Here is a 13,070-nt window from a genome sequence, read left to right as displayed (position 1 = left end):
GACTAAAATTAGCAAAGACCCATCAAAACATCATTTGATACAAGAATTTAACAATACTTTTAGATATTTGGATGATATATTGGCTCTCAATAATGACGACTTCAGTATGTATACTAAAGAAATTTATCCTGTAGAACTTACTTTAAATAAAGCTAATGATAACAATGACCACTGCCCTTTCCTCGATCTTGATATCTATATCATAAACGGGAAGCTTAATACAAAAATTTATGATAAAAGAGATGATTTTTCATTTCCTATTGTTAATTATCCATTTTTAGATGGTGAGGTTCCCTTGTCACCATCTTATGGGGTTTATATATCTCAACTTGTACGATTCGCTCGTGTATGTAACAACGTATTAGATTTTAGCAAGAGAAATTTATGTATTACTGAAAAATTATTACACCAGGATTTTCGATATCACAAACTGGTCAAAACATTTACTAAATTTTATCACCGGTATAAGGAAATAATTCGTAAATATAACTCAACATGCAGACATCTTATACGTTCAGGTATTTCACATCCAAAATTTTATGGAAATATTCTTTATAACGCACAAAAATGTCAGTATTCTCCTCAGAAACTAACAAAACCTTTAAATAGACTCATTAAAAGGGGATATAGTTACAATACTGTTGTCAGGTCATTAAAGATTGCATATTTTGGCTTTAACATTGATTCACTGATAGGGTCTTTGCATCAGAACTAAACACATTTATTTCTAAAAAAACAGTTGTTGGCATGACACGGGTTATGTTCTTCTCATATATTTTATGATAGTATGATACTAAACCCCTAACGGGAGGGATTGTACCTGATATTCATATGATGAAGACATAATCTTTCAATCAGTTTAATTGAGGTCTGGAGCTGGCATGTCAGTTAACTGCTATTAGTCTGTTGTTATTTATGTATTATTGTCATTTTATTTATTTTCTTTTGTTACATCTTTTGACATCGGACTCGGACCTCTCTTGAACTGAATTTTAATGTGCGTATTGTTATTCTTTTACTTTTCTACATTGACTAGAGGTATAGGGGGAGGGTTGAGATCTCATAAACATGTTTAACCCCGCCGCAATTTTGCGCCTGTCCCAAGTCAGGAGCCTCTGGCCTTTGTTAGTCTTGTATGATTTTAAATTTTAGTTTCTTGTGTATAATTCGGAGTTTAGTATGACGTTCATTATCACTGTACTATTATGCATATTTTAGGGGCCAGCTGAAGGACACCTACGGGTGCGGGAATTCTCGCTACATTGAAGACCCATTGGTTGCCTTCGGCTGTTGTTTGCTCTATGGTCGGGTGGTTGTCGCTTTGACATATTCACCATTTCCTTTCTCAATTTTATTATAACTGAAAATTGAAAATAAATCAGTGAAGTGAAATTTATCATTTTGTTCAGAGTGACCATCTTTTTCATGCTGTTCTAAAGGTATCTTTACACCTATTGCATATGATTGTATGCCTCTTACTGTGTGAGATAAAGAAATCAAAGTTAATTTTGATGTCTCAATGGATTTATAAATATATCAATCAGAGTGACTGACTTTTAAGAAATCAATCTGTGTAAGAAATGTTTGGGTCAGTACCATTGAAAGATTGAAGGATGTGTGTGATACTTGACCAATATTATTTTTGCTCAATACAAGAGGGTGTGTCATGAAGAAGGTTGGAAGGTCGGCCTTCTAGGTAGAAAACTTTTAACTTCCTATTTTTTTTAAATTTAAAATGACATTTCCCTCACAGATCTATTCAATGACTCTGATGTCTAATATAATTTTTACCCACAGCTAGGGGTAATTAAAAAGTCTGTCTGCAAGTTCAAGGAGTTCAAGGATCTTCCTCTGTATACTGTGTATATAGAAATAAGAAAAGATGTGGTATGATTGCCAATGATATAATTGTCCACCAGAGACCAAATGATATAGAGGCTAATGACTGTAGGTTACCATTCTGCAATCAAAAATGAGTAAAACCTAAACCTTGCAATCATTAATTTTTATGGTTACCAATTTTTGCGGATTGAGAAAAATTTGCATTTTCAAGGATATTTGATTTCCCTTTAATATATATACCGGGAAGATGCATATTCTATAACATCCTTTATTTTGTTTTGCAAGTTATCTTCTTCATGGTTGGTAAAACAATAAATTAGACTTTAAAGAAAACAAAAGGAATATATATTGTTAATTGATGTATTTCTTTATTAATTAAGGTGTTGATAAAACCCAGGACCTACTAACAGAAGAACAAGATAGAAATGCAGAGCAGCAAGCTGAGCAGCAAACAGTAAGGAGGAGGAAAAGAGATACGACAACTCCAAATGCATTTACTTATGATGCTAATTTTAATTCTCCAGTAAGTGTTTTTTATAGTTTTTATGTGATTGTTTGTAATATAGCTAGAACAGATATGACACCATTTTGGCAACAAGTTTTAAAATGGTGCATATCTGCCAACTGTCACTATTTGTGGGCAGATTTCCCCCATGAAGGCTCCCAAATTGAAATTTTGAAAGAGCAATGTTGTCCACATTTTTAAACAAAACAATTAATTTTACAATGGCTATAGACTTTTAAAAATATGAAGAAGCCAAAAAACAACATTAAAATACATTTGAAGGCCCCCTTGCAGGTTTTGTAGGATCATGAGACCCATCTTGCACATAAAACCCCATGGGCATTTAGATAAGTTGGCTGGTATGATGGTGTTCATACCAAACCAGAGACAAAACATTTCAATAAAAGAAAGTCTGACATATTGGAATTTTAAAATAATTATAAGCAGGATTCTCAAATACACCTATACTGTGGATGTGTTCATTACCACATATAACAGTTTTTATGGTTAAAAGTCACAATTTCATTTACAGACCATTTAAAATCAAATGCAGATTGCATTCTACAGGAACTAAAATTGACTTTTTCTGTAATAATGATGTCTGTCAGAGAACAAATATTTTTCAGTATGCAAGCATTTTAAGTTAATAACTTGAGTTTGTGGTTTAAAATGGTTGATGGCATGCATGGGTTGGGTGATAAACAAATACATAAAATTAGTGTTGATCAATATTCACTTTAGGCATAATTTTTGGCTTCCAAGTAAGCTTCTTACACTTTCTATCATCAGTGGTACTCATTATTGGCCGGATTTTGAGAAGTATAATCAAATCAGAAGAAAAAATAACCCACATTAAATGTCTTTTAATATGCTTTATTTTGATATAGAACCATTTATTTTGTCATCCATTTTTTTAAACACTAAAGACTAACGTTATAATGTACATTTTAATTTATTTGCAGTATACAGTCATTCTATATGTAAAATTTTCATCAGTTAGTTTATGACCTAAAAAATATTAACAGTAAAAGAATTTTCACTGAGTAATTTTTCTACATGGACAATTGTGAGAAATTTCAGGGAAATGAAATAAACAAACAAATAGTGGTCCGAGAACACAATTAATTCGTAGTGCATTTCTTTTAGAACATAAATGAAAATAAAAAAAATCCCACCTGCGCTTTCTCAAAGAAACTTTTACAGTGTGTTGTACTACTTTTGGGACAAATTATATCAAATTTATAGAAAACTTCATCGCCTCTTACTCAAAATATGGACAATTTTATGTTAAGGGCGTCTTGAAATCTTTTTACAGCTTCCAAAGTGATCATTTTCAACCTTTTTCAGCTGGACCAAATCACTACTTACCTTTTTTTTTCTGGACCCAAATTTTTTTACAGTGTAATTTCATCCCCCTACTTTAAATTTGAGGCATTGAACATGGAGAAATAAATTTGGAAGGGGTATAAAAATTAATGGCAAATAACCCACTGTCAACACTACGGACTATATTTGTGAACAACGAAAATCAAGGGACGACAATGGTGGTCTCGGACCTAATAGGGTAGAAAGAGTTGACAAATCTTAAAAAAACTTGGTATGAACAAAGCTTAATGAATTATAACACTGCTTACAAAGTTTCATGACAATAGGATGTATATTATAGACATTAAGTTAAGTTCTATACTCATCTTTGCGTGTAAAATTTTGACGTTAAAATTGAAAAATTTCAACTATCAACATTTGGGGCTTTAAAAATTTAAATATTGCAAAAAAATACTTTTTAAATGCCTTAATATATAACTTATCATGTACTAAAAGCAATAGAGTACTCATTTGATTTATCAGCCTTGGCATAATTATTCAAAAGTCAAATTTATATGAGCCTGCGCCTAAAAATTTAGGTTTTTCAATGAAGGGGGGGCCTTACATAAAGATGTAATATTTTCCAGCAATTTTAAATTTGTGAAGCTTTTTGGTTATAAATAATCCTTACATATGTATTGAAAGTAATTTAAATGGAAAGAAAAGTTACTAATAACATATCATTTTAGTTTAAAAGGGTCTTAGGCCAAGTAAGACTGGAAAAAATTTAGGGTCAATTTAGGCTGTGCCACATATTTACATTAAAAAATGCATATTGAGGCTATAAGAAATGAAAATTTGTGTCTTTTTTATCATTTCTATACTCATGTGACATGATACAACAAATCTGAGCACAAAAAGACTCTTGCAATTAACTTTTCTTACAAGTAGTATGGGCTGATACAAAGATTTTTGCCTTTTTAGGGAAAAACTTGCATGCAATTTATTCTCAACAGGCTTATATTTAAACCACTTGCTATCCTACAGAAGAAAAGAAATATATTATGTGAAATGGAACAGGTACAATAGACATTGTAAAGTGCATTTGATACAAATTTAGTGAGGTCTCTAATATGGACATCAAATTTTATATACCAAGCTCCCCACTGTTGACTTCATCCAAACAAGGCGTTAGACAAGGGTCATTTATACAACACATTTTGCACATTTTGTCTGAGATAAACTTCTTTTCTGTAGATTCAGAGTTCATAAATAAGTAAAAGAAGCAGATAAAGGCATAGAAACACAAATATTTACACATAAAAACCTGTCAGATAGAAAGTCAGGATGCCATTTATGCATCAATATTGAAAAAGTTATAAAATGCCTATTTTGACCATAAAATGCCAAAATTGGTCATTTTTGCAGAAATTCTATAAAATAAAAGTTTAAATCCTTTAGTGTTATGCTATTTGACAAGTTGACACCATCAAATCATTTAGGGAAGTTGCCAGAGTACAAATTCTATATTTACAGATTTCACCTCTTAGGTCCGAGAACACAATTAATTCGTAGTGCATTTCTTTTAGAACATAAATGAAAATAAAAAAAATCCAACCTGCGCTTTCTCAAAGAAACTTTTACAGTGTGTTGTACTACTTTTGGGACAAATCATATCAAATTTATAGAAAACTTCATCGCCTCTTACTCAAAATATGGACAATTTTATGTTTAGGGCATCTTGAAATCATTTTACAGCTTCTAAAGTGATCATTTTCAACCTTTTTCAGCTGGACTAAATCACTAATTTGCTTTAAAATTCTTGACCCAAATTTTGTTACAGTGTAATTTCATCCCCCTACTTTCAATTTGAGGCATTGAACATGGAGAAATAAATTTGGAAGGGGTATAAAAATTAATGGCAAGTAACCCACTGTCAACACTACGGACTATATTTGTGAACAACGAAAATCAAGGGACGACAATGGTGGTCTCGGACCAGTGGAATTTTTAACACTAAATTGTCGTTTTTCTGACTAGCACCGTGTCCTTTTCAAATCCTGGCTAGAACATTGAGTGATGTTTAATCCAATATTGAGACTACCCATACGCTTATCCTAATTTTTACTCTGTTATTTAGCAAATTCACAAATAATGTTTTTTCAAGGAATATATTTATGAAGGTAAAACAAGTTTACTTTTTACTAGAGGGGTGAAAGATACGGGAAAGACATTGAAATTCATAAGAGAAAAATAAATTTGCAACTCCATTGCTAAAAAAGGAAAAGACAAACAATAGTAGATCATAGTATTCAAAATACAACATACAAAACTAAGCAATACTAACCTCACCAAAATCTTGTGTTGATCTCAGGTGCTCTGGGAAGGTAATCAGATCCTGTTCCACATGTGGCTTACCCCTTTTTAAAAATTAAGTAGTTTAATTTCATTTAGAATTAATTAAGGGATATTTGACGTATCTGTTTTACTCATAAAAATTCTTGTGATCCTTATAAAAACTTTATATTGTTCAAATTTTTAAGAAATACAGGTTTTACATTGTCTTATTGGGGCCTTTTATAGCTTACTATGCGGTATGGGCTTTGCTCATTGTTGAAGGCCCTACAGTGACCTATAGTTGTTAATGTTTGTGTCATTTTGGTCTTTTGTGGATAGTTGTCTCATTGGCAATCATACCACATCTTTTTTTTTTAATATATATATATAACTTCATTGTTATTTAAGAGTTCTTTACTTTTTTATTACTTCAGACTAATTTAGCTTGGCCTACAAGTTCTGGAATTACTTATTCTCAAGCAGAAACATACTGTCAAAAAGCTCTCCAGTCGCAAGCAGGAATTAACTGTGCTGGTATTGTTGGAAATACGACACAAGATGTTGAGTCATGTATTAATGATGTCTTGGTTAGTGTATATATATAGAAAAATATATTGTTTTTTTGTCAAGTGACTTCTGATGAACAAAAAAAAATACAGGTGTATGAAAAAAGTAAAATAGCAAAAAAAACAAACTCCAAGGAAAATTCAAACTGGAAAGTCCTTTATTACTTGGCACATCAAACAGAAACAACTGTCATATTTCTGACTTGGTATATGCATTTTCTTATTTAAAAACTGGTAAATTAAACCTTATTATAGGATTTAATATGTATGTGTTATGATTTTAGTTAACAAATAGTATGGATTGGGTTGACGCTGTTATCCAAAGTATACAGGAGCAATGTTATACAACAGTGACCACTGATGAGAACCAATGGCTGGATAACGGCTCAGGGACACCATCTATACCTACAATTATTGTTGATAATATCTGTCTGAATGACTGTAGTAATACTGGAACATGTAGGCAGGGTAAGTTGTTTCAGCTGTTTCTTTGGTCTTACGCAGTTGCAAGTGTTATCAGATACCAAGGCTTCCAAAAGATCATATTTTTCTGACAAGTTTGATAAATTATATAAATCACTTGTGTGCCAAGGTTGAAACTGTCATTTGATACGGCTTAGAAATAAATTGAAGTTGATGCGATATTTTTTTTACCTGACCTTATGCCTTCAACAGCCACACATTTCCAGTCATATAAGTGACATGATTAATAATTACTGTCAAAACAAACCCTTCTATACTACAATCTCAGAACCACATTGTTTGAACTAGTAGTACACTTGTTTGCATGTACCCAGGTGTGAGATTAAATTATGCATCTAAAAAACAAAAATTCAAAAAAATATTTCCTTGATACCTATATCTTACGTTTTTGTCAAGTCTATTATACTTGTGATGTTGCTAACTGGTAATGGTGCATTGTCAATTTAACAGTTAGCGCCAGAAAATCAAATTTATATAAAAATCAGGTCAAATACTGTTTTTGTGTCAATCTTAATTCAAATGATGCCCAACTCTGCTACTGATTACTGTGGTTACTAGTCCTATTATAAGGGATTATAATTGGGATAACACAAAATGTCCGTCTGGCTGGAATATTTTTTGAAGCCCTGTCAGAGACTACCGTGAGGTAAGTGTTATTAGGTGCTAATGCGGTACTAGAGATTCTAGATGCCTCCCACATATGCTTCTAAGGTATGAGGTATGAGCAAGGGTCTGCTGCCTATCATATTTCTAAAGGACAGTGACCAGAATTAAACAGGCTAGTGATTGTTGTTGAGATAAATGTTATTGTAACCATAACAGATTTGGACCATATGGTATGAATTATTGATTTATTTCAGGTGAATGTATTTGTAATACTAACACCTTTGGACCAGACTGCAATGTAACAAGTACAGACAAACCAACTGTCCTAGCATCCTATAGTAATAATGTGTGTGATCTGTCTAAACTCAACTGTACACTGATAAAAGTCTATGGGGCCAGATTTATCAATAGTACAGACTTAACATGTCATCTCACAGAAGTTACGGTAAGCTAAAAGACATGTTACAGTTACCACTTGTTGAATTTTGTGGTTCTTTGGTTTCTTTTTTGTTGACCTTTAACCCAAATCTAAATCAACCACAACCAAAATTGGTCAAAAATAGAGATTTGATGAAAGTTGACAAAATCTTCTGGAATTTGATAAAGAGGCTTCTTTATAGCCATATTTAGTCCAATAAAATTGACATTTTTTCTTCATTTGCAAAGCCCAGCATGAACCATGCAATCAGAAGTTATGATCCTTTCTTGTAGGTCACCTTTTAAATTGGAGGAGCTAGTTTTAAGGTTTAATATTGATCTAAATATTTAAACTATTTTAGGTTGGAACTAATGGAATAACCAACACATTAGCTACAGAGAAAGTGGCAGCCATATACAAAAGTTTAGCACATGTAGTATGTCCAAATCCTGACAAGAAAACTGTGACTGTGGCTCTCAGTAATGATGGTAATACCCCAAGTGACCAGCAGTCCATTTATGTGGCCTACACCTCAAACTGTTACACATGTACAAAGGATGCTACAACTGCTACAGCCACATGTACTACAAATGTAAGTAATCCAGCACATGTGTTGTACAAAAGTTAAATCATTAATTACGTAAAATTTTGACTCAATAATGAAGTGATTGTAGCACTTTTTTTTTATGTTAAACATTTTAAATGTACAATACAATAAAAGGACAATTTACATATTTGGAACTATTTTTACAACAGATGATAATTGTTTTTATACATGTTTCAGATGGTTGGTTTTAAATAAGTTAAATTGTGCTTTGTTAAATTCTCTTGCTAAATAAAGCAGTATATTGAAGTGTTGTGATTGTCAGCTTATTCACAATAAAATTATTCGGTGGCAACAACTCATTTGTTTTCCTTGTAAATATATATATCTTTATTCTCATAAAGCCAATGCATTACATCGGTACAGTTATAACAAATACAACAATAAATATTTACAATATGTACAAAACAAGCGAGAGAGGTTACAAAAGTTACAAGCCAGGAGTACAAACACTAGTATTTATATTTTTTATAAAAGAACAAAGCTTCTTCAGAACTGGTTTTCTTGTACTTGACATAAGTTCAGAGAATTTAATTGTATTTTGCCGTTTTCTGGAAGAAGCTAGTTATACACAAGAAAGAATGAAAAATATCAGAAACAATAAACATACTATTTTCTAATGGGTTAAATTACTTCTCCACACTTGATAGTTAAATTTTTCATATTAAATTTTTATAATTTAATTTTATAGATTTAAAACTATCACATTTTGAGAAATTTATCAACTCACTGTCAATAGAAGGACAACTATATATATAAATTCTTAAACAGACAAATTGAATATTCCATTTTTTTTTTCTGTGTAATATTTTATTTAAATGCAAGTTTATATACAAATTAACAACTTGACCAGAGTTATGTATGTTATATTTGTAGCTTGCTAGTTCCTGTTTGATTGGGTCTGAATGTTACGTAAAAGATACCAAATCACCTACTGATCAATGCATGGCCTGCAGACCCAGTATAGCTACAGATAGCTGGTCCAAAGTTACAGGTACTATTGTGATACACTTATATTTACTCTTTAATTCAATTGTCATCATCAATAATGTGATTGTTTTAGTTTTAGTTTCAAAGCCAAATAGTTAGGATTTTATTTTCAAACAATCTTATCTTCAGTAAATATTTTACAATTTTTTATGAATAGTTGTTTTACAACAGTATTTTAATTTCTCAATACATGTTTCTTGTTCAAATTAAAAATTTACAAACTGATTAGATAAAAACAGTGTTTACAGTAAGCAATTACTTATTGGCCAATTGTTTTATAGGTTCTGGCTGTGAAGACAAACCACCAAATGAAGATGGCTCAGAAATGAATGCTGTTACAATCATTGCAGTATCTGTTACCATAGCAGGTCTCATACTTATAGGAATTATAGTGGCTGGTATCTGTGTTTATCGTAGGTAAGTCACCATAACTATAATGAAATACTTTTATAAATTCCTATTTGGATAGAGATTTGTCTCATTATCACTCATACCACAGCTTCCTATATCTATATAAAGCAGGTCTCATACTTATAGGAATAATAGTGGCTAGTATCTTTGTATATCTGCTGATTTATTTATTTTAATGTATACCCACTTTCGTGTATTTAGGACATTTAGTTATATTTTTATGCTTTTTGAAATCATAGATTGGCCAATGTCTGCAAACTAGCCATAAGAAAATGTGTGCTTCATTGAACATTTAAGGTAGTATGGGTGCCATCTTGGGAATGTAAATAACAGAGAATCTAAAGTCCAGATTTTCAATCAAGTTGGCAAAATTTGATGATAGAAGGCAGATAACTTGTGTGAATTTTCATTTAAAAGAATAAATTAACAGGATTTGAACTTATATATGGATATTTTTACAAGAGTGGATTATATTTGCTTGACTTTAAATGTTTTTTTTTTTAATTTGGCATTTGAAAGGGAAGTAATTCTGAAGGAATCTGCAAGGAATTTTGCTATATTTTGATTTTATCTGGAAAAAGTATTGTTACCCTCTCTTTTCTATTGATATTTTCAAAGCATTCACTAAAAGCTATCTTCTCATATTTTATTTTACAATTCTATCTTTCAGTTTAGCTTCTAATCACATTAAAGGTATTTTTCTGTATAATCCATACAAAATGTGTGATTGTGTCACAATCTGTAGCTTGAGAAAATGCTCTGTGACCTATCACTTTAATTGTATGTCTTTACATATAACAATATATACTACATTTTGGCAAAGTACGAACAAAATCTACCATTTTCTAATTTTTATTCCACCTCGAAAGTTTTTTTTTTTTTTAGACCAATGCCAACAAAATCTATGAATATTTGCAGGTAGAAATATTACATTTTTAATTGGTGCTAGGTCACCTGAAAAGCTCAGGGTCACATATCATATATTAAACATTGAAATAGACTATAATTAGTTATTACATTTAATAAGATTCTATTTATAATTAATTGGATTTAAAGTATTTCGTATTTTATTTTCCAGAACCAGATTAAGAAAAGAAAAACTTGAAAGTGCTGGAAATTCAGAAATAGAATACAGATCTAAGAATCCCAATGCTATGGTTCCATACTTCCCTCCCGGTCAGGAATGGAGTTATGCCTACGATCATCCAACAAACTCTAGTGTATACCGACCACAACGAATAGCCTTCTATGACAACAGAGCAGCATTAGATGATTATTTTGAAGACTAAACAGTGATCATTTATTAATTGTCTTCCTTATATTACAAAGACTACCACCATTTGCTAAACTTGTTATTGAAAATAATATTGAATGCTCAGAATAATATGATACAATCATAGAAATAATTATTAAATAAGCTTATAGAAGTCTTATTTTTTATTGTTAATATAAATTGGTGCAATCCTAATGTTTCATATATTTGGGTGAATATTAGGGCATTTGTTTTGAATGTAGATATTTTAGTAATCTGTCGGTCTGTGAAACTATTATGAATATAGCTTGAATTTATGAAATATTATTTTTTTCTATTTTTTTACTCTTTTTAGAAATATATGTTTATACAAGATGCATTTTATATACATTTTATCAGATAAAGATATTGTTGGAAAATTCATTTCATAAGTGAGTCTTGTTTTGATTTTTTTTTTTTTTTTTTTATACGTTAAACATTATTCTTAACATTGTCTTCTTGACGTTTCTACTTGAGTGTAAAATTTAAAGTTACTCTAAAATTTCAAAATACAAAAAAATTAAGTAGGTACAATGAATAAATATTTTGGAAACATACATTCACCATGTTCCAGATTCAATGGTCAGTATTTATGTAGATAGATATGAATATAAAGCATACACATTTTGATATGTTCAAAATGTACAACTAAGTACCTTAGGTGCTATATTAATGCCATATTTACTTCTGTTTCTACTTTTAGAAAAACAATACTTCTATTAAAAAGTATCTAAGGCAGTTTTAACTACTATGAAGTTCTATATCTTATGGTATCTCTATTAGAATTTGTTAACTCACAATAATTAATCTTCATCTATTACATGGTTACTTTTTAGGAAGAAAAAAATCAGTAAAACACAGTCAATATGTTGGTTGGTTAACATTGCAAAGGCATTCAAATTTAGAAATTACATCAGCAAATAATTGTATATTTTATGCCATTTATGTTTTCTTACAAATATTCCTTTTTTTTTGTTGACAATCAAAAATGCATATAAATTCCAAGAAATAACGATCCACTGCTATAAAATAAGAATTCATGACATCTCCAAATCTTATAGAGTTTAATATTAGAAACTTTTTGTTGGTGTCCTGAATTAAACATATTTTATGATTCTTATACATTCTAATGCCTATTTTTGTAACACTGTATTGGCCAAATGAAGTTGTAAATTTCAAGACGTTGCTGTTATTTGATAATGTAATTATTCACAACACCAATTTTAAGACAGTAAAGTAACCGTATTTGTCAGACACAGAAGTTGTTGGTAACATATATTAATGTCAGGAATTGCTCAACACAAAGGATTTGTTAACCTTTATGTTTTTGTTATTCATATTATACTGTTCCAAAGTTGTTTATATAATGTCATTTAAAATTTTATAATAAAACATATTTTTAAATTATTTAAATATGTTTGTTTTAGTACAAGTTTTAATATCTAAAGGAGGAAGACACAAAACACAACATAAAAACTAATACTGAGCAATATGAACACTACCAAAAACCCTGGAATGATCTTAGGTGTTCAAGAGAGTAATCAAATCTTGCTCAACATTTGGGTCAGCCCTGAAATTTGCAGATGAATCTAATAGGACATTTTGCAGTTTTTATGCCCATTATGTTTTTTGGTCTCCATATAAAGGATACAACAGATACAGAAAAGTCTCCCTCATATCTTCACTTGCACTAGAAATTGACAATGATGGTC

At 30.7% G+C, this 13,070-nt stretch overlaps 1 protein-coding gene across 1 annotated transcript in view; it reads left to right on the top strand.

The window, feature by feature from the left end:
* LOC134716897 (uncharacterized) overlaps window positions 1–12,753 on the top strand; it is a 154,448-nt gene extending 141,695 nt beyond the window's left edge. Inside the window, exons 145-152 of the mRNA XM_063579912.1 lie at window positions 2,223–2,365; window positions 6,424–6,576; window positions 6,840–7,023; window positions 7,899–8,089; window positions 8,424–8,654; window positions 9,543–9,660; window positions 9,938–10,073; window positions 11,146–12,753. Of these exons, the coding sequence (XP_063435982.1) occupies window positions 2,223–2,365; window positions 6,424–6,576; window positions 6,840–7,023; window positions 7,899–8,089; window positions 8,424–8,654; window positions 9,543–9,660; window positions 9,938–10,073; window positions 11,146–11,356 (1,367 nt within the window). The 3' untranslated portion in view covers window positions 11,357–12,753. The remainder of the gene's footprint in view (window positions 1–2,222; window positions 2,366–6,423; window positions 6,577–6,839; window positions 7,024–7,898; window positions 8,090–8,423; window positions 8,655–9,542; window positions 9,661–9,937; window positions 10,074–11,145) is intronic.
* The last annotated feature ends 317 nt before the right edge of the window (window positions 12,754–13,070 follow it).

Source organism: Mytilus trossulus, chromosome 4 (genome assembly GCF_036588685.1).
Source record: "Mytilus trossulus isolate FHL-02 chromosome 4, PNRI_Mtr1.1.1.hap1, whole genome shotgun sequence".
Classification (NCBI taxonomy): Eukaryota; Metazoa; Mollusca; class Bivalvia; order Mytilida; family Mytilidae; genus Mytilus; species Mytilus trossulus.
The sequence above is the reverse complement of the archived record's forward strand: the minus strand, read 5'-3'. Positions and strand labels throughout refer to the sequence as shown.